General features: G+C 41.7%; 1 protein-coding gene across 1 annotated transcript in view; it reads left to right on the top strand.

Moving 5' to 3' along the window:
• Positions 1–27,860, top strand: part of WWTR1 (WW domain containing transcription regulator 1) — a 143,850-nt gene that overhangs the window by 77,724 nt on the left and 38,266 nt on the right. Inside the window, exon 3 of the mRNA XM_023215408.2 lies at positions 10,783–10,919. Within this exon, the coding sequence (XP_023071176.1) occupies positions 10,783–10,919 (137 nt within the window). The remainder of the gene's footprint in view (positions 1–10,782; positions 10,920–27,860) is intronic.

Below are 27,860 nucleotides of genomic sequence, written 5' to 3'. Positions count from 1 at the left end.
CAAGTGTTGGAGTCCAGCCTGGGCAACATCTCTTCAAAACAAAAGAACACTGAGTTTGGAACTGAATCCCTATGGAAGATGTATCCCGCTGTAAATACTTCTCTAATGAAAAAATGGATGAATACATTCCACTTCCTATTGATTATTCTAGAATTCACCATTCATGTGGCCAGGCGTGGTGGCTCACGCCTGTCATCCTAGCACTTTGGGAGGCTGAAGCAGGTGGATCACCTGCGGTCAAGAGTTCAGGACCAGCCTGTTCAACATGGTGAAATCCTGTCTCTACTAAAAATACAAAAATTAGCCATGTGTGGTGGCGCGCGACTATAAACCTCGCTACTCAGGAGGCTGAGGCAGGAGAATCTCTTGAACCAGAGGGGCGGAGGTTGCAGTGAGCCGATATCATGCCACTTCATTCCAGCCTGGGTGAAAGAGCGAAATCGTCTCATCTTTTCTCTACTTCTGATTCTCATCCCATGTTTTTGTTTGTGAGAAAGGAGAAAAGTGAAATAAAGACTCTACCAAGTACATATTTTATACTGGACATCTGGAAATAATATTGTGAAATAGACTCTCACATTGTTGTGGAGTTCCAATACAATAAACTTAAGGTGATTTATACATCTTTCATTTATTTTATTATTATTTTTGAGACAGAAGTTTGCTCTGTCGCCCACGCTGGGGTGCAGTGGTATGATCACGGCTCACTGCAGCCTCGACCTCCCAGGCTGAAGTAATCTTCCGCTTCAGCCTCCCAAGAAGCTGGGACCACAGGCATATACCACCACACCCGACTAATATTTTGATTTTTTTTTATTTTTTAGAAATAAGATTTCCCTATGTTGCCCAGGCTGACCTTGAACTCCTAAGCTCAAGCAATCCTCCTGCCTCAGCCTCCCAAAGTGCTAGGATTACAGGCGTGAGCCACTGTGTCCGGACTATACATTTTTTAATAGCATTATTGATCCTGGCATGAGAAGAGAAAAAAAAATGCTGGTACTAATAATAAAACTGTTTGCAATGCAGCCAAAGTCCTTTAATATGGCTCTTGGCCCAAGTCAAACAAGCAACAAAAACTCCCAGTCCTTTTTTTTTCCCCCTTCTTGTGTTTTCAGAAAATAGGAAAAATGAGGTTAAGCAAGAATTTTGCTCAGTTTGCAGAGGCAAAGTGAGGCTTGCCAGTGCCGGGTACTGCTGGAGTGCGTGCAGCAGGTGACGGGTGTCTCTAACACCGCAGCTGAACTGTTCACCTTCTGAAGTGAGGTTCCTGAGTCACACCTGGGGCTATCTCGATGAGTCATCAGCCTTCCAAAGTGGTTTTCTCTGGGAAGTGGCACATTCACAGTGCCGCTTATTTTCCCCACCCCGGGGATAAAACTCTGGTAAATGAATCCCTGCAGGAACCGCGGGTATTACAGTCCTGATTTGGCTCATCTGCTCTTTGGGGCTGACAGCAGCTTTGCTTGACTCAGCTTCTGCCTGGCTGAGTAGGTTCAGATAGAATGAGTCTGCAGAAAAGTCGGTGGTGCTCCCTGGGAAGGAAGGACTTGAGAGAGATGGATCACCACAGCTGGCCAGGGCAGAGGCACCAGGATGCCTTTCACATGGCCGCTGTGCCTACTGCTGCTAACTTAAACCAGTGGAGGCTTCTTGGCAAGTCTGCAAGGGAAGTTGAGGATTAGAGCCTGGTAGTTAAAAATACAATCCCTGCCATTCATTCGGAATTCCAGAGAACGCTGAAATTTTTTGAATTGGCAAGTGAATGGTAGAGACCGGAACCATACACTGAAATAACTTCTCTGGTCTTGTATCATCTTTTATTAGAGGATCCTAAAAAAAATCCCCTATTTATATATGTTATTATTTCTGTGTCATAGACTGCAGCTATGTTTGATGAGCTGCCTAAGTGAAAATCTGACCGGAAACTTTTAACTATAAATTCTTTGTGGTGTCAAAGAAGGATGAACTTTCTCATCCAACACATTTCTGTTGTGTGAACAGTCACCTTTATTATATGACATGAGTCTTTTTTTTTTTTAGCTTTGGGGTTTAAACTCTGAATGCTTTGCTAATAGATGTGTCAGCTGTGCACATTTGCAGCCTGACTTTTACCTCTGTATCTTTTATTCTAATGCATTAAAATAGCAGGAGATGGTGCCGTTTAGGATTTGGGCAGAATGGAAGAATAATTATAACCAATAATACTGTTTTAAAAGCTGCTTTGGGACAAAGAATTATTAATTCGGGTGGTAGAAAGAATGACAACGTGGGAGGAAGATTGATTACTTTAGGGTATGTAGAGATATAATAAAACTTAAGCTATGTATCTCTTCAACCATGTGAAGAGCCATTACTTTATTTCTGATTGTCAACATATTGAAGTTCAAAAGCCGACTCCACATTATGCAAATAGACTGATAAAGTTAAGCAGAGGGGATCAGTGTACTGGGTGGCTACTAATCTTATCTCCAGGCGCCGAGGCTCACGCCTATAATCCCAGCACTTTGGGAGCCTGAGGCGGGTGGATCGCCTGAGGTCAAGAGTTTGAGACCAGCCTGGCCAACATGGTGAAACCCCATCTCTTCTAAAAATACAAAAATTAGCCAGGCGTGGTGGCGGGCACCTGTAATCCCAGCTACTTGGGAGGCTGGAGGAGGAGAATTGCCTGAACCGGGAGGCAGAGGCTGTAGGGAGCTGAGATCACGCCATTGCACTCCAACCTGGGTGACAAGAGCGAAACTCTGTCTCAAAAATCAACAAACAAACAACCTAATCTTAATATTACAAACATGATCAGATCGGGTTGCTAGTTTAGGTGTGGGTGGTGAGCTGAGCATCCACTGCGATGGGGCTTCTACTGTCATGGGCTCCCTCTGTGATGTGGCCTTCTTTCTGTGATGAGCTCCCTGGGGTTTCTACTGCCATGGGCTCCCACTGCATTCTGGTTTTAGGTGACAGCAGAGGGACTACCTGGAGAAAGTGTGCATCTGGGCCTGGGAGAATTAGTAAGTGTGCATACCACCCCATCTGTGTTCTTGTGGTTAAGACTCATCTCTGGTGTTGGTTCGCACAGCTAAGTACCATTGGCAAAACAAAACAAAAGGTGCTACTCAAAGAAATGTAAGATATGAGTAAGATATATGTCATTTCCTAGGTCTTGAAATCTAAATAAGAACACACTGATAGAATGTTTAATTTGATTTAAATGCAAACAGTATTTATCCCCAACATACAATGAGAAAGTAAACCACCTTTTGCATACTTGTATTCTAATTCTAATTGAGGACAATTTTAAAAGTTTAATGTAAGTCTCGGGCAAGACTTCTTGCCATCTGGTACAGGATTAAAAATTGGCATAGCGTTTGTTCTCTGCTGACAGTGGGTCAGATTCACTTGGCAGGCCCTATCTGGGAATTTATCAACCTCATCCAAATCTGTTTCAGTTTCCATTTTTAACACTAGTGGGCCTAATTGGACTGAGTCACAAGAAGCACGTTGCAAAGCTGTTTCATTTAGCAAATTTTAAGCTAATTTTATTCAGTATGTACATTTGTTTTAACATTAAGAGAATGGTGAATTGACCTACTAAATCAAAAAAGTTTTAAAAATCTGATTTTTCTGAAATAAGACAGTGTGCTTATACTTAAATGGGGCTTGTAAATATCATAGGCTTGGCAGATTTTTTTTCTTTTTTCTTTTTTAAGAGATGGGGTCTTTCTATGTTGCCCGAGCTGGTCTCCAACTCTGGGGCTCAAGCAGTCCTCCCACCTCAGCCTCCCAAAATGCTAGGATTACAGGTGTGACCCACTGCACCTGGCTAGCATTTTTCATACGCCTACTATGTGCAGAACACTTTGCTGTGTTCCACAGGGTCATTTCTGCGGAACATTTCTTCTGGAAGAGCTTGTATTCTACTGGAAGAGAAAAAAAGAGGTAGTAAGGACAGAGGCTACAGAGGAATTTCACCCAGGGGATGAAGACAGGGAGCAGTGAGTATAATTGAGTTTTAAACCAGTCTGCCTTGGTTTTATGACCCCAGGCTGTCTTTAAATTCTCATCTTATTGGTGTGGTTCTCTTTAACCGCTCAGCTAGGTTGTGGCAAAAGAAGGGGCAGTTTGGAGGCTGCTTCCAGGTCCTGTCCTAACCACTCTGCTGATGGCGGGGAGCCCTGATGTCGGATACTGTATGAAACTCTAATTTATTAAATAAGTAGGGGGCAGAAAAAAGGCAAAACACTTATGTTTGAAGACAATCTTTGCCCATAGAAATAAGCAACATGCTGCTAATAGTTTTAAATTCTTTCAAAATGAAGCACTTGTTCATTCCTATTGAATGAAGCATTCCTATTTTTATATCTTTGTATGCTTCCAGCCATACAAAATATATTACATGGGGATTCTCTGTTTCAGAAAGTCCTTATTGTATGGCTTCCTTCTGTGAAGTGAGTGTGGGTAAATTCATCCCAAAACACCAGGCTTTTTCCTGGCTGGTAAGAAGCTGGAGGATTTTTTTGGTTTGGTTTGGTTTTTTGTTTTATTTTGTTTTGTTTTTGAGACGGAGTTTCACTCTTGTTGTCCAGGATGGAGTGCAATGGCGCTCTCTCAGCTCACTGCAATCTCCGCCTCCTCGGTTCAAATGATTCTCCTGCCTCAGCCTCCCGAGTAGCTGGGATTACAGGCATGCACCAGCATGCCCGGCTAATTTTGTATTTTTAGTAGACATGGGGTTTCTCCATCTTGGCCAGGCTGGTCTCAAACTCCTGACCTCAGGTGATCCACACGCCTCGGCCTCCCAAAGTGCCGGGATTACAGGCCACCGCGCCATGTCTGATTATTCTACTTTTACAGATAAGATTTTTATCTTTGCCTTTACTATATAGTTTGCACAATGCTTTTGATTTTTACACCTAGCCAGTACATCACCCATCGTGCATAATAGGTATACGATCCATGGTTGTCGAAAAAACTTGAACTAAGTGTTGCCAACCTTGGACTCCAGGCTAGAACTGCCTTCTCTGCACTCACTGCTGAGTGAAAATGACTTTGGGAAGCCAGGAGAACTAGCTATGAAATCTGTAAGTGACTTTGGTGGTCATAATATTCCCAGAACAGACCTGTTTTATCCTCACAATGAGGAACCAGTATACTGTTAGCTTTTTTTTACCTCTGTCTTGTGGATATGGGTAGTGTGACTAGGATATCCAATTAGGTCACACAGGGTCAGAGCTAATATTAAACCCAAATACCCAGGTAAATGTGACTCAACGACTGTGTGTGGTCTTTGTACATCTTTGCAGAGCCCACAGAGTCTGGCAGTAGGCTGCTTTGTCTGGGAGATGCCTATGTGAGTTGTGCTGTTATTTCATGGGCCGTGGTGACCCAGGGGGACTTGGATACCAGGTATCCTTGGGATATCTGCCTGGAGGTTAGACAGTGAATGGATTGTCAGAGAGAGAGGATGGGGGGAGGGAAGGAGGAAGGGAGGAAAACCAGAAATATTGGCAGAAGGGAAGCCCAGAGGCCATTGCCCTCATCAGGGTGAAAGGTCATGAAGGAGGTAGAAGGAGGTAGCCGTGGCTTGAGAGGAGGAAACTGGAGCAGAGTTAACACCCTCTCCGCAGGCTGATGGGAGAGGCCAGTCTGAGGGGAGGGTGACTTGGAGGGTGGGTGTGCCGCCCCACCAATTTCGAAATATTTTAACCCCAAACACACAATTTACCTGATAAATAAAATGGCTTTCTATATTTGTGTCTTTCTTGAAGAAAATATTAATCCATGAGGGAAAACTGATTTCACACGACACCGGTTTTCATAACCTACCATTTCCAGCCAGTGTCTTCTCAGATGCCCCTTAGCAAACTCCATGCTTTTTTCCAACCTGGGCAGTTCTCTAAGCAGAGACTCATAATGTGATTGGAGGCCAGAAATTGGTTGGTCTTTCTGGGACTGAGAGAAGGAGACTGTCTGGGAAGTAGTGGTCCCAGGGGCTCTTGAAGGAAGGGGAAAAGCCCGCTCCCACTTCTATTTGTTACAGGTACTGTTAACCCCACATACTACCAGGGCTCTCCATGGGAAGCACTTGTAGAGGATTTTTGTTGTTGTTGTTTTTTTTAAGTCAAGGAAAAAAATTTTTACTGTCAAGAAAATCTTTTCTTCCCCGTACGAACTGCTATTCTTTTTCTTTATAAACAACATGGGATCAGGTGATTGATTCCATTCGTCTTCTGATTTGAGCCACACAAAGGTAGGAGCCAAATCTGTAGTTTATCTTCGGGAACATTTTTTTTTTTTTTTTTTTGAGACTGAGTTTTGCTCGTTGCCCAGGCTGGAGTGCAATGGTGCAATCTCAGCTCACCGCAACCTCCACCTCCCGGATTCGAGCAATTCTCCTGCTTCAGCCTCCCAAGTAGCTGGGATTACAGGCATGTGCCACCATGCTTGGTTAATTTTGTATTTTTAGTAGAGACAGGGCTTCTCCATGTAGGTCAGGCTGGTCTCGAACTCCCAACATCAGGTGATCTGCCCACCTTGGCCTCCCAAAATGCTGGGACTACAGGTGTGAGCCACCACCCCCTGTGCCTTCAGGAACTTTTTGTACCTTATGACCTGTGTGTTCATGCATCAATTTTCTTTTTGTCTTTTTGCAGCTTCATTAGTATTTTTATTTTTGCTGGTTGTGAAAACAATACATAATCACTGCTAAAAACCTGGAAAGTACAAAGCAGTTTAGATAAGAAAAAAAAATTACCAGTGAGCCTGTTATTTGCATATATCACCATAAATAGTTTGGTATCTGTTTTTTCCTTTTTTTGTTCCGTTTTCCAATATGAAACTTGTACAGTGTATGTATTTACAGAATACACATACGTAGTCAGGTTAAATATATTTGTGTATGTGTGTGTATTTCCAAGGGAAGTTATACTTTAAAACAGCAGAGAGACTTTTTCTTGAAGTAGACTAAGCAAGGGAGTGAAGCCAGGAAGGAGGTGGGAGTAGCGGGGAAGTGGGGATTAATCTAGCTAAATTGTGGGTCCTGGCAAACACTGAGATTACACTGAGAAATACGAGAAAGGAAATGACTCAGTAACATTGAGAGAGGGAGCAGAGATGAGACAGCAGAGTGAAAGAGTGAATGGCGTATCCTGGGTTTGGGAAGCGGTGGGAAGTAGGGGGAGCTGGAGCCTGAGGCACTAAGTGATTAGAACAATAGGAGAATTTAGTTTTCAGATGAAATCATCAAGGCTGTATTAAGAGCCTCTTGTGAGCAATAGCTCACTCTTACTTGTTGCATTCAGCCTGGGAGCCACTCTTGACACCATGTTAGCGCAGCCTTACAGCTGATGTCAGGTCGACTGGTCTGCAGAGCCAGGAATTTGAGTGGCTTTCTTCTCAGAGTTGTTTTGGAGCAATGAGAACTGCTCATTTAAGAAAGGCTCCCTCTTGTACTACAGCCTTTGGGGAATACTGTGAGTGACACTTTTAATTAACAAATCCACTGGGAACAAAACTCCTTTAAATGTGTTGGCTGGGTGTGGAGTTTGAAGGGTGGGCGGTGGAGGCTGCCACTGCACTGCAGGAGTGCTGGGACTTCAAGCTATGGGTAAGCTATACATCTTTGGGGTCAGAACTGTCAGGGTGAGGTCCACCCAGAAGGCCCCACACTCTGTCCCAGGGGATTTAGGCTGGCAAGCTGTGCTGGCACTCCTTAGGCAAGATGAGGTCATCTGCCACTTCAGATGCTGGGCTTCCTATGCTAGATGTTCCTGCTCTCGCTGCATTCAGGAGCCACAGCTCACTCGTTCAGAATGGGAGGGGAGAGTGGGGGACCAGCATTTGGGAATGCATCATTCCAGCTCCTGTATTATTCCTACAGCTGGTAGCTGAAATTCTGATCACAGAAGTATCCTTGTACATCTTCCAGCAAATGATGTATATTGCCACATCTCACCAGGGCCTGTGCTGATGTTGGTTCTAGCGCAGCATCAATATCCATGGTGTCAGAGAGTCTACGAAAGGTTTATGAAAGAGAGAAGGATTCCTTTCCTTCTGGTACCAGAGTGGAAACTATTTACGTAGGACATGTCTGCCTTGGAAAACATGCCGCTTTAATAGAATGAGTTCTGAAGGAATAATCAAAGCATTTCTTAGGTGTAATTATTTTGCTAAACGGAGTTACTTAATTTTGACACCCTCACCAATTAGTTCCTCACTTGGAAGGCCTGTGACAAGCCTGAGGCTGGCTATGCGTTTCCACCTGCCCAGAAATTGACGGATTTTATGAAAGCTTTAAACAGAACTACAATAGTTAAACTGAAGGTTTAACTAAAACTATTGTTTTTATTATTATTTATTTTATCCTTAGGGAAATGATTTTCATCTCTTTACTTCAGTCTTTCCCCCATCTTTTCTTTTCTTTTCTTTTTTTTTTTTTTTTGAGATGGAGTCTCACTCTGCTGCCTAGGCTGGAGTGCAGTGGCATGATCCCAACTCACTGCAACCTCCGCCTCCCGGGTTCAAGCGATTCTCCTGTCTCAGCCTCCCGAGTAGCTGGGATTACAGGCATGCATCACTATGCCAGCTACTTTTAATATTTTTAGTAGAGCTCAGGTTTCACCATGTTGCCCAGGCTGGTCTCGAACTCTTGACCTGTGGTGATCCACCCGCCTCAGCCTCCCAAAGTGCTGGGATTATAGGCATGAGCCAATGCCCCCGGCCTTTTTTTTTTTTTTTTAATCACATTTATTCTAAAACCTTAGACCTTTAGACCCAAGTTTTCACTCAAGGCAATGGATGAGCTCCCCGTGGCAATACCTACAAGTCTTGCATTAAGAAATCTGAATAACCATTTTAGCAGAGGAAGCATTTAAAAGTGAGGAAACAGACTGAAAAGAAAACAAGACAAATACAACTTCAGTGCAAGGAAGTTTCTAGACTGATTAAACATAATGAAAGTAAAAGTGGTTTCCTACCTTAAAGATTCAAAGGAGGCCATTGTTATTCAAAATTGAGGTGTGTTTACCAGAAACAACAATCATGCTCCTTTTGTTGCGTGTCTAAGGAAGGTCAGCGGTGTGGGCCTGACTGGAAGAGACCAGCGTGGTTGTGAAGCCCAAAACAAAGGGCTAACATTCAGTTTCTTCTGTCAGGGTTTGTTGTCTTTGATGGATATGGAAAGATCTCTGATACTGGGCTGGGCGTGGTGGTTTGTGCCTGTAATCCCAGCACTTTGGGAGACTGATGTGGGAGGATCACTTGAGTTCAGGAGTTTGAGACCAGCCTGGGCAATATAAGGATACGCCCACCTCTACAAAAACAATTAAAAAAAAATTTTTTTTGAGACGGAGTCTTCGCTCTGTTGCCCAGGCTGGAGTGCAGTGGCGCGATCTCTGCTCACTGCAAGCTTCGCCTCCTGGGTTCACGCCATTCTCCTGCCTCAGCCTCCCAAGTAGCTGGGACTACAGGCGCCTGCCACCATGCCTGGCTAATTTTTTGTATTTTTAGTAGAGACGGGGTTTCACCATGTTAGCCAGGATGGTCTTGATCTCCTGACCTCGTGATCCGCCCGCCTGGGCCTCCCAAAGTGCTGGGATTACAGGCGTGAGCCACCGCGCCCGGCCAAAAAAATTTTTTTTTTTAACAAATGAGCCAGGTGTGGTCGCAGGTGCCTGTGGTCCCAGGTACTCAGGAGGCCAAGGTGGGAAGATTGCTTGAACCCAGGATGTCGGGGCTGCAGTGGGCCATGATTGTGCCACTGTACTCCAGCCTGGGCGACAGAGCAAGACCATGTCAAAAAAGGAAGAAGAAGGAGAAGGAGAGGGGGAAGGAAGATTTCTCATACTGTTTATAAAACAAAGTAGAGGAACGGATGAATCTACTCATCTTTTATATATATGTATCATAAACTCTCACTAAAGGAAGAGCTTGATGGAGTGGGACAGGGAAAGTACCAGGAGTGACCTGTGATGTGATTTGGAAGGTGGTAGGCAAAGCTGGAGGCCATGTCCACCTTTCTTAGAATGTACTGGAAACTCTGAGCAGAAGCTCATGTTTCATGTTGGGCTAGTTTCTCTGTGATTAAGTCATAGTAACAGACTGGAAGTTGTATGTGATCCAAAGTGTAATCATGTCTTCTCCCTTGTAAACCTTCATGCCTCAATATCTAAGTTTCTCCATAAGCTGGCACTGGTCGACTTTCCTACTATTATTTCCTACTACTCTGCCTTCCAGCTACACCTTGCTTGGTGACAGTAAGCTTCTTGAGGGTTTTATGTCACCTTTGTGGACCTCAAAATACCTTACACTCCTACTGTGAGAACTCACTTGATGACAGCCAAAGGGATCCTCATTATGTCAATTCTTTGAGTCAGGAGAGTATGGGGGACTGGCTGGGAAGGTGAGCATGGCTCCCCTTCCAGGAAGGAGCTCACGCTCTATGGCACTCCAGTGATTGGATGGTCGGGAAGCACTGAGGTGCTGGGGAATACAAGCTCCATGGGCCGAGGGGAAGTTCACTGGGGCTCACTGCATGCAAGAGCCTGTCCGGACAGTGAAGTCTTGGGCTTGTGTTTAGAGAGCTGCTTGCAGAATCCCCAGTGTGGCCTAACCAGGATGCAGGGAAAAATAGGCAAGTATGTCTTTGGATGAAATCAAGCACAATCTATCAACCACTCATAAGCAGATCCTAAGGGAAGAATCAGTGTCATTAACTGTTATGTTGTTGGTGGTGATGATGATAATGATGCTGACAATTAAAAAGATAATTAATTGTTTTCCTTCTTTTAGTCACATAGAAAAAATCACCACATGGCAAGACCCTAGGAAGGCGATGAATCAGCCCCTGAATCATATGAACCTCCACCCTGCCGTCAGTTCCACACCAGTGCCTCAGAGGTCCATGGCAGTATCCCAGCCAAATCTCGGTAAGCCCCAAGCTTTTTAAAATTAAAAAGTATTTTTTTTTTTTTTTTGGAGTTTTTTGTAGAGTTTGTTGCCCAGGCTGGTGTTGAACTCCTGGGCTCAAACAATCCTACCACCTCAGTCTCCCAAAGTGCTGCGATTACAGGCGTGAACCACTGCACCTGGCGGAGCCCCAAGCTTTGACTCCGAGCTGAAGAAATGAGTGTTCAGTCAAGGGGTGGCGGGGCTCATAAGTGGTTCTGGCTGTTTCCATGTCTCTTCATGCACCCAGACGGTGTTTGCGCCTTCTTCTTGGCTGCAATACCATGTTACCCTTCTGCCGCCTTTTCCTTCTTTACTTGGTCTCTTTACCACCAACTCATGATACTGCTGCCTCAGTTTTAAACTACAGTTCTGACCTCCCCTCCGATGGCCTTAATTGGGGTAGAAAAATCAGTTAGGCCTCCTTTCTTCATCTAGACTGAGGCAAGTAGGACATAAACACGCTTTGGGTGACTTTGGCTCCTGGCAACTGCCTACAGGTACAATTCTAGTCTCAAATCCCTATCCTTATTTCCCTTTTTTCCATAATTGCTGCATAATATGTCAGATAGCATGTTGGGTGCTTCCGTGCCTTACCTTATGAAAGTCTTCCAAAACCCCTACAAAAAGTAACAGGCTCCCCAGTTTATAGATGAAGAAACTTTCCGAAAGTCATGCAGCTTGTGGAGAGCAGAGCTGGAGAGCAGGCTGGTCTGATTTTGGAAGGGAGTTAACCGTTACATAACCTGCAGGTGGCTTCTCCCCATACCTGCCGTGGGATAATATGGCTCACTTTTTACGTCATTTACAATATTTAATAAGTGTGATTTTAGACTTGAGAAGAGAGTATTTTCTGCTAAAATTATTCCCAGTAGACAGAATCGCCAGTGAATTAATACGCTGCAGCAATGGAACCAGCCAGCTCTTTTTGGTAATCATTCCCTTCCTTCTCCCCCAGGGCTAAAAATAAAAACGGGCCAATTTTAAAGTTTTATAAAAGATGGTGCCATTTTCAGATAACATTTCCATTTAAGATCAGATATCCAGATATGCTTTATACACAGAACAGTTAATTTTAGGGAGTGAAAAGAATCTCCTGTTGCATTTTCAGGAATGAACAAGATAAAAATGGAAGCGTTATTCCTGGACACCCTTCCCTCCTCATACTGTAGCTTAGCCAAAGTGAGTATGAACTCAAGTAGACCCTGGCCAGCTTCAAGTGTCAGTTCTTCCGGGAAGTCTGAACCTACTGCTTTAAAGCTTGCACATGTACAGTTTCCAAAAAGCAAATGACATCGAATAACCTCTGTTGTGTTCCTTATCTAAAGGGCAGATCAGAGAAAATGCAACCAGTTCTGGTACCAGCAGTGGTAAACCAAAGCCTCCCGTGAGTCATTTTGTCCCAAATATACAGGAGCTTATGTAGAAAAGAGATGCCACTGTAGTAAAGAAACCCCACATTGGGTGGCATTAGACTGGTTTTATAGTTTCTTTAACCATTTAATTTTCATCAAAAATTCTAAAAACTGATTATTAAAGTTTTAATTTTAACTTTGTAATCAATTATAATCGGAAAAATATCTTTCATGAACCCAGCTTACAAAAAAAAAAAAAAAAAAAAAAAAAATTCAAATACTTCCTCCAACCTCCCTTTCCTCAGTCCCCAAGTTTGTTTCCTAGAGCCAGCCAGTGTTTCTGGTTGTGTGTGTGTGTGTGTGTTTCATTATACTAAGGTTAGCATATCATAACCACTGTTCTGTATCTTGCTTTTTTCACCTGCCTGTCCATATAGAGCTGCTTCATTCTTTTAAAAATTTGCCTATTAGTCTACTATATTAATATGCTATAATTAGTTTATTTAACTAACTCCCATCTGGTAGATATTTAGGTTGATACTAGTGTGTTGCTAGCATACAAATACTGGAGTGGATATCTTTTGTCATGTTCTTTTATGCATTCTCTTTAATTTTTGAAAATTGTGCAATACGTAGGAAGTGGACTAATGAAAAGAAGCTTAAATGCTTGGAACGAGATATTGAAGGCACATGTGAGTCTGCCTGTATGTGCACACATGCACGCACATACACACACACACAAAGTCCAATTGCACTAGTAAAGTATATCTAAAGAAGTTGTAATCTGAACATTCTGAAATAACTTTATAGCTTAGTAAAATACCTTAGTTCCCAGATTTCTATTTTTATTTAATTTTTGTTCTTATTATTATCATTATTTTGAGAAAGAGGCTCACCCTGTCATCCAGGCTGGAGTGCAGTGGCACGGTCTCAGCTCACTGCAACCTCTGCCTGTGGTTCAAGCAATTCTCATGCCTCAGCTTACCAAGGAGCTGGGACTATAGGCGTGCACCACCAAACACAGATAATTTTTGTATTTTTAGTAGAGACAGAGTTTCACCATGTTGGCCAGGTTGGTCTCGAACTCCTGACCGCTGGTGATCCGCTTGCCTCAGCCTCCCAAATGCTGGGATTATAAGCGTGAGCCATGGCACCCGGCAGTTTCCAGATTTCTCATAAGGCAGTGAATTTCTCAAGACACACATTCTGGGGTTTTTCCAACAATATTTGTGTATTTGCCTGTTGCAAAGTGTGTTTCTAGCTTATGGAGAATCACAGATGTGTCTGAAGGATGGAAACACAACTGTGAATGCCAAGTAAGTACCAAAGACCAGGAGTTAACTTACAGAGTCTCAATAAAGTCCAAATAATAAATGATTTACTCAGACTATTTCATTTCAAGCCATAACTCTGCCTGTGGTTCATAGTCTTTATTATATATCTTTAAACATATAAAAATAAAAAGAGCAGAGCTGGGTGTAGAGGTGCATCCCTGTAGTCCCAGCTACTTGGGAGGCTCTGAGGTGGAAGGATCTCTTGGGCATGAGTTTGAGACCAGCCTGGGCAACATAGAGAGACCCCCATCTCTTAAAAACTAGGAAAAGAAAAGAGCAGGTTCTTCTCCTCCAACTCTTCCTTCTTGAATCTAGAGCTTTGATACTTTTCAATGGAATGTAGCTAATAAGTGAACTAAAGTGATAGGTCTTCTTTAATGCAAGGAGTTTATGTACATGTGAAAAGGATGTCAAAATACAATCAGTAACATTACTATCAGATGATAGAATAGTACTTTTTTATAACTAATTTTATGTATTTCTAGAGCTGTGATAAAATCTGTTATAGTTAAACACATTCAGAAACAAATCTCCTTGCATTGGGACCCTGTTTCTGTAGGTTAGGTACTTGGACTTGGGTGTCTGACTGCCAGAATTTGAATCCTGGCTCTGTAGTTACTAGTTTGGTGACCCTTTAAGTTACTTATCTGTGCTTTGATTTCATCATATGTACAATGGGGATTATTAATATATGAGAAACTTATGAGTTTATATAAGCAAAGTGCTTAGGACTATGATTGCCACATAGTAAGCTAAAATATATGTTTATTATTATCATTATTTTTATGGCAAAAATTATTTTATACTTTAACTATAGCATGTTATATTTTAAGACAATCTAACTGTTCTTTATAAATGCTTTCAAGAATAAAAATTATTTGTTTGGGGCTGGTTAGATTGCAAAGTGTTTTAAATTAGGAACAATGTATTCATTACCTTCAGTGAGGATAGTGCCCTCTGGTGGAAATGTTTAAGTTACCTCTCCCAGGAGAAACTTCTTACCACTAGACACCTTCTTTTTTTCTAAGAGCTTTAGATGCGGGATGCGGTGGCTCATACCTGTAATCCCGGAGGATCACGAGGTCAGGAGATTGAGACCATCCTGGCTAACATGATGAAACTCCGTCTGTACTAAAAATACAAAAAATTAGTCGGGCATGGTGGCGGGCGCCTGTAGTCCCAGCTACTCGGGAGGCTAAGGCGGGAGAATGGCGTGAACCCAGGAGGCGGAGCTTGCAGTGAGTCGAGATTGTGCCACTGCATGCCAGCCTGGGCGACAGAGCGAGATTCCATCTCAAAAAAAAAAAAAAAAAAAAAAGAACTTTAGATGTATTCCTGTAATGCGACTTGTAAATCAAACCATATTTTTATTGCGAGAGGAAAGACCCATTACTTATTCATCCTGGAGTGAGTGCCTTTGTAAAAACAGAGGATTCTTTCTGCAGGTTGGCAGATTTGTTGAACAGTGAATATAAGTAAAATGAAATACGTTCTGAATGGGAAAATTGCAAAAATAATTTTTTTTGCACTTCAATTCAAATAACCACCTCCATTTTGGTCTAGCTTAAAACTAAAATTTTAGTTTTTGTATTTGCCAAATCAGGCTTTACCAATCTGGATTCTGTCTGAGCAGAGTAATGGGCTTTAAGCCTGAATTCCCAGACATATGCAATAAATGGAAGAAGAAAAGATGACCATGGGGGACTTTAGAGAATAAAGAATAAAGGTTACCATTTGGTGGAAGCTGTATCAGTATTGTCACTTGGCGATTAACAACTTGTTCCGATCCTCACTTTTAAGTAACACAGGGGAAATTACTATACATATGAAAGTAGATTTTTTTTTTCTTGACACAAACCAGACAGACTTTGTTTGTTTGTTTGTTTGGGATGGAAACTTGGCTGCCCAGGCTGGAGTGCAATGGCGTGATTTTGGCTCACTGCAACCTCCGCTTCTCAGGTTCAAGCAATTCTCCTGCCTCAGCCTCTGGAGTAGCTGGGATTACAGGCGCCTGCCACCACCACGCCGGGCTAATTTTTGTATTTTTAGTAGAGATGGGGTTTCACCATGTTGGCCAGGGTGGTCTCGAACTCCTGACCTTAGGCGATCCACCCACCTCAGCCACCCAAAGTGCTGGGATTACAGGCCTGAGCCACTGCACCCGGCCAGAAGTTTGTATGTTTTAAGTAGGTCGTGGGCCTTCCTTACTATTAATACTAACTAAAATTTTAAAAAAGAGAATAAGAGGGAAAGAAACAGGGAAAAAAATAGACTGCCTATACAGGCTCTGTTATATATAGAACAATGGGCTTGAGAAAATGAAGCCTGCTGCAGATCTTGGTCCTTGGTTAGAGTGGTGGTGAAGTGCGCATGGAAGTGGGATCGAGGCTGGGGACTTGTTTTGGAAGAACTTGACGTCAGAACTGAGTTTCTCTTAATTTAGACGTTTATTTGTTGGGTTAGTTATTTAACCTCTGAGTCTCATTTTCCTTATCTGTAAAATGGTGATAATGATAGTACCTACCTGATAACGTTGTTTTGAGTATTTAGGTAGTCCATGCCTTGGTATGTGATGTATAGTAAGCTGCCAGCACTTGTATTGTTATAGCTATTATTGTTAGCCGGCAGCCTCGTTTTTCCTCCCTTTTCTGGCCCCTGTGTAGTCAGAGGAAGAGCCTTTGGTATGCTCTGTTAGAAAGCCATTCCATTCCTCCTTCAGGAAAACCCAACCATGGTTACTGCAACTTATATTTGGGCACTTTTGCTTATAAATTGTGAAACTAGCTGGTGTGGTACCAAAAAATAATCTTTACCCTCGGACTGCAATTGTGAGAAGATGAAGAGGAGCAAGCTTGTGACAGTCAGTCATTCACAGAGGAAGTTTGTGAAGAGCAGTCACACTTTTGAGTTCTAAGTAAAGAACATTTTCCCCACTGCAAGTAGTGAAGTGTTAGATTTTCCCATTTCTCAGCAGACAAATGCTGAAATCATGCAACGACTTAAAGAAGCTCCATATTTTTAAATGTTTTTACCAAGAGAAAGTGACATGCTTTTTTTTTTTTTTTTCTTTTTTGCCTTTTTGGTGATAATCCTAGTGATCATAAACCATGGTGTGCTGAGCTGCTGTCACACACTAATGGAGCTCTTTGTTGGAATGAGACCCTGACCTGGGATGCCAGTATCCTTCTAGACAGTACAGGAAAAATAAAGACTGGAGCAACTTCACCAGACTGCGAGCCCTAGCCAATTCAGAAGCCTTTGGTAAAGTGCAACCAGAGTGTATTTTCAATACTATAGGAATATTTTATTTTATTTTTATTTTATTTATTTATTTATTTATTTTGAGACGGAGCCTCACTCTGTCGCCCAGGCTGGAGTGCCGGATCTCAGCTCACTGCAAGCTCCGCCTCCCGGGTTTACGCCATTCTCCTGCCTCAGCCTCCCAAGTAGCTGGGACTACAGGCGCCCACCACCTCACCCGGCTAGTTTTTTGTATTTTTTTAGTAGAGACGGGGTTCCACCGTGTTAGCCAGGATGGTCTCGATCTCCTGACCTCGTGATCCGCCCGTCTCGGCCTCCCAAAGTGCTGGGATTACAGGCTTGAGCCACGGCGCCCGGCCAGGAATATTTTAAAATTACATATATACACGCACGCGCACACACACTCACACTCACTTACCCCTTTGAAGATGTGCCATCCACCAGCCCAGAGTCAAAGCCCTCCAGGTCTGTGTCTTGAGCTGTACTTCAAATTATAAACACATGTGTGGTTGTTTTTTCTTTTCTTTTCTTTTTTTTTTTTCTTTTAAGCACATACTTTTCAAGACAAGATGGAAAATCTTGTCTGTGCTCAGTTTGCTAAATTGGCTTACTCTTCTCTCTAGGAAGTATACAAAGAAACTTGACATTGTATCAAGAGCAAATAAAACAGCTAAGGGATATAGAAGCCCTGTGTTGCTTAAAGCACTTAGAAAGGTATCCTGAAAGTTCACTAGAAGTCAGATTGCTACTTAGGCATCTTATGTTTTCCTTTTTTCCATTGGTTTTTTTCTTAATCAAATTTATATGGTGAGTTCACGGCAGACACATCTGGCTACTGTAATTTTTCCAGCTCTGATGTTCTCACTACTTTTGGAACTTTGTGGTTTATGCAGCATAAATTAGCCTAAAATGCACTGGCACATACGCACAAACCCAAAGACAGACAAACAAAAAAAAAATACCCATACACTTTTTGGGGGATGGTGGAGGTGTTGGGTGTTGTACGTGTTGTAGGATTGTGGTGGTGGAAAGTTTGTGTTTATGGAAGAAAAGGAACACTGGTGGGCACAGGAAAGGGGGAAAGGCTTCTGTTTTAAAAGGATTTTCTTGATTAAAAAAAATAGAAGGAAAAGTTTGCTAAACACTGCAGAAAATCAATTTTCTTTTTATTTTGTAGAGATTAAGGTGTCTCACTATGTTGCTTAGGCTGGTCTCAAACTCTTAGTCTCAAGTGATCCTTCTACCTTGGCCTCCCAAAATACTGGGATTAAAGGTGTGAGCCACTGTGCCCTCAATTTTCTTAGATTTTGAGGAAGTTATCTATTGTCAGATACACTCTAGTTAATCAGCATTATTGAAGGCTGCCTTCTTTGGGGTTTCGAAAAGGAGATTCTTTTTTTTTTTTTTTTTTGAGACAGAGTTGTGCTTGTTGCCCAGGCTGGAGTGCAATGGCATGATCTCGGCTCATCACAACGTCCACCTCCTGGGTTCAAGCGATGCTCCTGCCTCAGCCTCCCAAGTAGCTGGGATTAAAGGCATGCGCCACCATGCCTGGCTAATTTTGTATTTTTAGTAGAGACAGGGTTTCTCCATGTTGGTCAGGTTGGTCTCGAACTCCTGACCTTGGATGATCCGCCCTCCTCAGCCTCCCAAATTGCTGGGATTACAGGCGTGAGCCACTGCTCCTGGCCTGAAAAGAAAATTCTTTCTAGTTCCTTTCTTTTAGCGTTTTTAAGGAATATGTTAAATGAGACTGAAAAAAAATTACCAAATCAACGGATTGAGTTCCTTTTGTGTAATAAAGCAGGACATAATAGCATATAAAGAAATAAACCTTACATTTTCATGGCTATGTTCCATTTATCTTAATGTAGATGAGTCTTTGTTAAGATTAGGTTATGGAGACTTACAGGTTTTATTATATGAAATTTAGAAATTTAGATAGAAAATTTCTTCTTTGATAAGAAATAATAAGAGCCATGAAAAATGTCTGATGCCACAATTTTCCTTAAAAAAAAAAAAAACAGTAGTATGCTAGGTGAATATTTTGGGAACCATACACAAAGATGTGTTAGTTATAATAGCCAGTAAACAAATGCCTGAAGTATGAAAATAAATTTATTTATTTATTTATTTGTTTGTTTATTTATTTATTTCCTGAGATGCAATCTTGGTCCGTTGCCCTGGCTGGAGTGCAGTGGTGTGATCTCAGCTCACTGCAACCTCCGTCTCCCAGGTTCAAGCCATCCTCCCAGCTTAGCCTCCCAAGTATCTGGAATTACAGGTGCCCACCACCACACCCAGCTAATTTTTCTACTTCTTAATAGAGACAGATTTTCACCACGTTGGCCAGGCTAGTCTCTAACACCTATCCTCAAGTGACCCGCTTTCCTCAGCTTCCCAAAGTAAGTGCTGGGATTACAGGCTTGAGCCACTGTGCATAGCCACAAATATATTTATGAGCACTGAAATAATGGATATAGACCATGTAGACACATGGAAAATTTTGTTATAACATTCTAATTTTATACAGCATGACAAATTGTTTATGCTATAATTATACTTCTATGTTTTTGAAAAACAAAATAAATTTTTTTGAAAAATACATTGCTTAGATTCTTTTGAATCTATTTTTTTGAAAAATACACTGCTTAGATTCTTTGCATTTTTTCACAAGACTAATCTTCTTGAGGACAGGGACTTGATCTCCATTTGTGTATTTCTAGACCCAAGCAAAGCTCATTAGGCAACATAGGTGTACTCTTCTGTAGAATGAACAGTTACGTATTTTTAAATGTCAATAGTTATTATAGTTAGGCCTTTGAATTAAGGCTGATTCCCTCTATTTTCTCTGTAATGTGGTTATATTACTTTTATAATAGCCAAAAGGAGAAAAAAAAAAAGAGGGAGAACAACAGGGGAGAACCTTGAGATTTTTACGGTGGAAGAGGAGAACAGTGTGTTGGAAAAAAGGCTCCAGGCCCCATGTGTATTATAGACAAAACCAAGAATGCTCAGGCCTCTGCAGTTGAGCAAGTCTGCCTGTGGCAAATAGATTATTCACTAGTCTCTAAGATCAGTATTTATCCAAGTGTGGTCCAGATCTACCACTAGCTGGATCGCTTGGGGCATTTGTTAAACATACACTGTTAGAATACAGTGGTTTGTTTGATCCCAAAAGAACTATCCTGGGCTGCTGCTGGGAGGAATATGCCCTGGAAATTTCTGTGTCAGTAAATGTAGGGTGGAATCTGGAAAGGTATGCTGTTTTCAAGTGTTCAGATGACTCTGATCATCAGCCAGGTGTGAGAGCCACAACAGAATTGTGTATGTTAAGGCCAAGTGCAGTGTCTCACACCTATAATCCCAGCACTTTGGGAGGCTGAGGTGGACAGATCACCTGAGGTCAGGAGTTTCAGACCAGCCTGGCCAACATGGCAAAACCCTGTCTCCACCAAAAAATACAAAAAAATTAGCCATATGTAAATACAAAAAAATTAGCCACCAAAAAATACAAAAAAATACAGCCATACACACACCTGTAGTCCCAGCTACTGGGAGGCTCAGGAAGGAGGATCGCTTGAACCCAGGAGGTAGAGGTTGCAGTGAGCCAAGATGGAGCCACTGCACTTCAGCCTGGGTGACAGAGCCAGACTCCGCCTCAAAGCAAAGTAAAACCAAAGAAAACAAAAAAAGAATTGTGTGTGTTAGCACAGTAATGGGAAAATGCCAGTATAATAAAAATATAAGAACCTACTCAAACGTTCAGTCTTTAATTTATTTGAAAAGGACTTGGAGTATGCTCACCAAGTTTTAACTGGTTCTTTGTCTGAAATAGACATTTACTGTGGCATTGGCTTTTGCCATTTTGGTGCTTGGTGTTAGTACACACATGAGCATTGTGTAAGTGAATGCTGAACCAGCTTCCCAGAGCATCCAGACCCCAAATATACCAACTAAACTTCAAAAATGAGGGGGAAAGTTATAGCTTGGGATTCTTGAAATGTATTGTTTAATTCACTGGGTAAATGTATAAGCCTGCTTCAGTTTTGCTTGCCGGGAGTGGGCCTGAGAATCAGTCAGGACTTCGTAGGCCTAAACCATGATGAATTCCAGAGAAGCACCCCACACCCTGGGGAAGAAGGAGTCCTTTTAGGAAGGTGAACGCTAGGTCAAACTTGTTTTCTTTTTCAGTCCTTTCTTTGTTTGCGCCACATTAATTAATTAATTGTTAATGGAGTCTAATCTCTTCACCAAGCTGTAGACCTCTGTTGAGAGTTTTAAAAATAATTTTGACAGTTTTCATCCTGTTCGCTGGCTGACTTCCAAAAGTTTGCCCTCAGGAGCTTCCTTGCTGTGGAGAATTTCACCCAGTTAAGGGTGAAAGGCAGGCAGTGGGATTCGGGGTGGTTTGTCATTCAGCCACTTGTTCCAAATTGGTAAGTGCTGAGTGATATTTTGACACTTCTCTTTGATCTCCTCTTTGGCGTCCCTGGTAATATTGCTCCCGCCTATGTGTAATCATCACCTCTCCCACCCAGGTACCAACTGATTGATTTCTTCTTCCTTTCTGGAAGTCTAAATTTATTCCCCGGGTGTTTTGCAGTTGCCAGTGGTCAAGAACAGCTGTTCCTCCATGCTTTACTCTGAATAGTTCTCCAGGATGAAGTCAGCAAAATAGTATCATTTAAGGGAAGCCTCAGGAAAACAAAAGCCTTGATTGTCTTTTTCCTTAAGTGCTAAAAAGAAGATCACTCCTCCCCCTCTGTGTGTGTGTGTGTGTGTGTGTGTGTGTCTGTATTTTAAGGCAGGAAAAAATAAAGGTCCTAAACATTTTTGAAGCGGCAAGATTCAAAATGTTATTTTTTTCCGTATTATATAATTGCTGTTTCGTCACTGTAGAAAATGTTGATTGGCAAAAAATGAGAAAATAAAAAGCCACTGTACCATTCAAAATGACACTAGCATGTTTTCATATATTTTCTTGACTGTCTTCAATGCAAACATAAAAATAGTTGGAAACTCCTCTGTATTCTTTTGTGTAGCTTATTTTAATATACTATGAGCATCTTCCCATTTCAGTAATTTTTTTTTTTTGAGACAGAGTTTCGCTCTGTTGCCCAGGCTGGAATGCAGTGGCATGACTTCGGCTCACTGCAATCTCTGCCTCACTGGTTCAAGCGATTCTCCTGCCTCAGCCTCCTGAGTAGCTGGGACTACAGGCACACACCACCATACCACGCCATGCTAATTTTTGTATTTTTAGTGGAGACAGGATTTCACCATGTTGGCGAGGCTGGTCTTGGACGCCTGACCGCCCGCCTCGGTCTCCCAAAGTGCTGGGATTACAGGTGAGAGCAACTGCGTCTGGCCAGTAAATATTTTTCTATAATATTTTTTGATGCGTTGTTTTAATTAGAAAAGTAACACACGAATATGGCAAAAAATCCAAATAGTTCCAAAGGGTATTTATGAAAAATTGAGTCTCCTTCCCACCATGACCCCCAGCCCTTTTCTCCTCTCCAGGGCAATGCTACTACCAGCTTCCTGAGCATTCTTCTAGATGTGCACTACATACACATGCATGCTTGGGCATGTCCAGTATGACTTTTTAAAACTTAACATATCTTAGAGAGCCTTCCAAATTAGTACTTACAGATTTGTTCATTCTTTGTCAGCAATATGTCATGTTCCACTCCACTGAGGTACCATACTTTGTTTAACCAGTCCTGTGTTCTGGATATTTAGTTTATTTTCTGGTTGGTCACTATTATTAAACAATGCCACAGTGTGCATCCTTGAACATAAATCCTTGTGCCATGTGCTGTTTATGTATAGGATAATTTTGCAGAAGTGGAATTCCTGGATCAAAGAGTATGTACATTTACAGTTTTTAAAACTGTTGTTCATTTCTTTCCAAAAAGGTATACCAATAGACACCCCTGCCAATAAAGTGTGTTTCCTTCCCCATACCCTGGCCAATAATATCTATGATCAAATTTATAGCCTTTACTATTCTGATAGCTACAAACTAGATTCTCATCTTCATTTTTTTTAACTTATGAATTGACTTGGACATATTTCTTTTGTTCATAAACCATCACATCATGTTAATGGCTGCAAGTAGTCCTTGTGTGAATTTATTAAACCAATAATGCCGTAATTTATTTAACCAGTTCTTCCGCTGAGAGACATGTAGGTTGATTATATTTTTTATCATTATAAATGATGTTTCAATACATTTTCTTGCACATACATTTTTGTGCCCACCTTTAATTTCCTCACTTTTCCAGTTTCTTTGGAATGTTTCTGAATAAAGTATAAAAATTTCTTAAAAAATACAATTTTGACATGGTTTGCTTTATCAAACTAAGAAATTGTCTAAAGATCCTGGAGCAGGGGATTTTTGGGAGGTGTTACTGTCTTTTAAAAAAAAAAAACGTAACATTACCACAAAAAGTGTATTTTTAACCAGCCACCTAGCTTTCCCACTGACTCTGTTTTTCAGCTTGTATATCCATATGTTTTTGACTAAGCCATAAATGGAAGTTTTGTTGGAAGTTATTTTGCTTCCCAGTACATGTCATGCATTTCATTCCATATTATTTTCGTCCTTTTCCTTTTCAGTATTATATTTCTCAGACACCAGTGAAGAGTGAGTTGTGAGTTTTGAATTTTGCCAAGACTTAAATATTTGCAGAGCTGGAAAGAAATAAAGTTAAAAAAAAATTAATGTGGCTGATTTAGTCTTGGTTCATAGGACTTTCATTTAGCTGCTTCAAAGCTCACACTTCAAATGTCAAGAAAAATATTCTCTCAATTTCTCCCGTATCAACTGCTGCAATGCCTGAATTAATTAGAATGGAACTATAATTTCTCTCTAAATGGAATCGGATCATCCCATCCTAACAAAACAAATGCTCAGGGTGGCTCCAAGCTGAAGGTTTCTGGACACCTTCCCTACATCATATCTGCCTGGGACACTGCAGTCTAGGGCTGCCCCTCAGGAGACTTCTCTTCTGGGATCCTCAGCATGTCTTCTTTGCTTGTGCTTTCTCCTCTCCTCTGTGTCTCCTCTAGTTTTAAGTGCACATTATATTTTTCCTGCAATTTGAGGGAATCTCATGGTCGAAACTATGATATATTAAAATCAGATGGCTTTGGCTTGAGGCATTCCTTATTTCATATGTTTGCATTCACTGGTGCCTTCTCCATCCTCTACCTTTAGCTTGCTCATTTTTCCTCCTATCAAGAAGACCAAAATGGAACAATGTCTTTAGCTCTGACCCTGGGATGTAAAGACCTTTCACAATAGATCTCAAGCTTGACAGTCAACTCTCTTGGTGTCTCAGGTCTTTCCCAGGAAAACCTGCAATTTCCTATTCTGGGTGTCTGGTCCTCAGGGGCAGCTATCCAGGGGTGTTTCTTCTGAAAGACCTTCCCAACCAGTCTGTTGGGGTAGCTCTCTGTCCTGTCTTCCTCTCTATGTTTTAAAATTAGAATTTTTTAAATAACAGTTGGGGTTGGGGATAGAGATGGGAGGCTGGAAGGAACTATGAGTATGAAGTATCAGAATTATGTAGCACAGATTACAGCTGGGATTCTGTTCCATCCAAATTCCAATCAGTTATCAAAGCATTGTTTAATAGGAGTTTCCTCAAAGATCAACAGTGCCACAGAACAATGGTCCATACATAACACAGTTACTCTGGTCCCTGCTAGACTGAGAATTCTCAGTCTCCAGGAGGTTTGGAGTATGTATAGACAAGTTTTATTTTTTAAAATGTCAGTATTTATTTTGAAAGAATTGTTAACTTACAGAAGAGTTTCAAGTTTAGTCTAAGGAATTCCCATATACCTTTTCCCCAGACCTGCCTTTGTTAATTGTTTGATTATAAACATAGCCACAGTTGCATCTATCTATCTGTCTGTCTATCTATCTATCTATCTATCTATCTATCTATCTATCTATCTATCTATATTTTTTTCTGAACCATTTGAGACAAAGTTGGAGACATCATTCTGCTTTACCCAGAAATACTTATATTCTCTCAAAAGACATTTTCTTTTTTTCTTTTCTTTCTTCTTTTTCTTCTTTTTTTTTTTTTTTTTTTTTTTGAGATGGAGTCTTGCTCTGTTGCCCACGCTGGAGTGCAGTGGCATGAGCTCATCTCATTGCAACCTCCATCTCCTGGGTTCAAGCAATTCCCCTGCCTCAGCCTCCCAAGTAGCTGGGACTGCAGGCGTGCGCCACCACGCCTGGTTACTTTTTGTATTTTTAGTAGAGATGGGGTTTCCCCATGTTGGCCAGGCTGGTCTGGAACTCCTGACCTCAGGTGATCTGCCCGCCTTGGCCTCCCAGAGTGCTGGGATTACAGGCATGAGCCACCGTGCCCGGCTGGACATTTTCTTATATAAGCACAGTATAGGTATCAAAATCAGGAAATTTAACATTGATACAATACTATTATCTAATAGGCCAGATTTGAAATGTCTTCAGTTGTCCCAGTGATGTCCTTTGTGACTATTTTTGTTTCTGGCCCAGGATGTGACTGAGGATCTCACATTGCATTTAGTTGTCTTGTCTCCATAATCTCTTCTAATTTGCAACAAGTCTTCGGTCCTTTTGTTCTGGACCTTGACATTTTTGAGGAATATATAGGCCAGTTATTTTGTGAATCGTTTTTAAATTTGGATGTGTCCATCGTTTCTTCATGATTTTGGTTTGGGTTATACATTTTTGGCAGGAATACCATGGAAGTGATGATGTGTTCTTCTCATTGAATCATATCAGGAGGCACACGTTTTGTCCCACTATAGGTGACATTAGCTTTGATCACTTGGTGAAGGTAGAGTCGTGGAAGGTGGGATGGGGGCAGCACAGCGTGCTTGTGCCAGATGGCTTCTCTAATGAGTGTCTTCCATAAAGCTAATGAAATCTGTGGAAAGGCTCTTTGGTCTACCAGGTCTCTATAAGGTATGGCTAAAATCATGTAAACTCTTCCCCTTGGGATGACTAACAAGTAAAATTTCCAACCTGCTCAGTTAAGCTTCACAGAACATTATTTATTTGATATATAATATATCTGTGCAGCTATATACACACACCTAGGTTTTTAAAAAAATTTATTTACAAAAGGTAGGCTATGTTAATTAGAGTCACAAGCAGTTGACTGTCTCAGTGTGACTCAAGACCACAAAAAAACCCATTTCTCCTTCACTTTATTCTGAGTCCTGGGGTTGAGACCTAGACCGGCAGGTGTACTGCTTGGGGCCCATTCACAGGTTACAAGTTTCTCATTGAGGGCAGTCTGTGACTGACACACAGGTTGTTTTAAAATGAAATTATGATGCTTCCATTCATTTGTTCCCTACTCTTGCATCTTATAAAACATGTAATTCTTTTTTTTTTTTTTTTTTTTGAGATGGAGCCTTGGTCTGTTGCCCAGGTTGGAGTGCTATGGCGTGATCTCAGCTCACTGCAACATCCACCACCCTGGTTCAAGTGATTCTCATGCTTCACTTGAGAATGCCTCCCCAATAGCTGAGACTACAGGCATACACCACCACGCTTGGCTAATTTTTGTATTTTTAGTAGAGACGGGGTTTCACCATGTTGGCCAGGCTGGTCTTGAACTCTTGACCTCAGGTGATCCTCACACCTCAGCCTCCCAAAGTGTTGGGATTACAGGGGTGAGCCACTGTGCCCGGCCAAAACATGTAATTCAAAAGGATAAAAATAAATAATTGAATTAAGTTGGGGTGAAGAAGGACTGTGGCTGAGAAAAAAATAAAGCCAGGGAAAAATGCATACCATGGGGCCTTGTGTGGTTGCTAGAGGTACCTACAGATTTGGCTGTGAGATTCCTGGGGTGTTGTAAAGAAGATAATATGCTCTGTTATAGGAGTCAGATCATTCAAGAGATAAAGGCTTTCATGGTATTGAAGAGAAATGTAGTTTTTCTAGATACAGAGATGTAAGAGGGAGTTCTCCTGTACTTCCCCATAAGTCATCTAGACTCTGTGATCTAGAGGACAATGTCCTTAAGAAAAAAAATCCAATAGTGGCCGGGCACGGTGGCTCACACCTGTAATCCCAGCAGTTTGGGAGGCCGAGGTGGGCAGGTCATCTGAGGTCAGGCATTCGAGATCAGCCTGGCCAACATGGTGAAACCCCGTCTCTATTAAAAATACAAAAATTAGCTGGGCGTGGTGGTGGGCGCCTGTAATCTCAACTACTCGGGAGGCTAAGGCAGGAGAATTGCTTGAATTGGGGAGGCAGAGGTTGCAGTGAGCTGAGACCATGCCATTGCACTCCAGCCTGGGTGACAGAGTGAAACTCTGTCTCAAAAAATAAAAAAAATAAAAATAAAAATCCAGTAGTGAACACTAGGAATTTTATGGGAGAGGTTTTCTACAGTCTTTTTAAATACTGGGTGGTGGCATGATCTCAGAGCACCAGCCAGTGTTCACAGAAGACCAAAATGAGTGTATACTACATATGCATTTTGATTCAAAGATAACATTTAGAAAATTTAGAGTTGTAATTTTTTTGTTGTGTGTTTTGTTTTCATTTTTAAGAAGGAAGCTCCTTTTGACACATCTTCTCAAATAAAATTTAGAGCTACAGGCTTTTATTTTGTTTTGCTTGGGATCAGAATCTCCTCTTTGTAAGTGTTTAAAAGCAGAGCTGCTTTGGTTTCTGTCTGTTCCCCCATCCCTGCCCCAAACCTTATTCCTTTCCTTCCCAAAGATCCTGAACCACTTTACAGGGCTGAGAGACAACAAACTGACAGGCATTGATCCCAAGGAGTGGCCTCTTTCCTTCATGGTTTGTTTGTTTGTTTGTTTGTTTTTGAGACAGAGTCTCACTCTGTCTCAGGCTGGGATGCAGTGGCGCGATCTCTGCTCACCGCAACCTCTGCCACCCGAGTTCAAGCAGTTCTCCCGCCTCAGCCTCCTGAGTAGCTGG

The sequence above is a fragment of the Piliocolobus tephrosceles genome, chromosome 2, assembly GCF_002776525.5.
Source record: "Piliocolobus tephrosceles isolate RC106 chromosome 2, ASM277652v3, whole genome shotgun sequence".
NCBI classification, from domain to species: domain Eukaryota; kingdom Metazoa; phylum Chordata; class Mammalia; order Primates; family Cercopithecidae; genus Piliocolobus; species Piliocolobus tephrosceles.
Note: the sequence above shows the minus strand (reverse complement) of the source record. Positions and strands in the feature narration are given on the sequence as shown.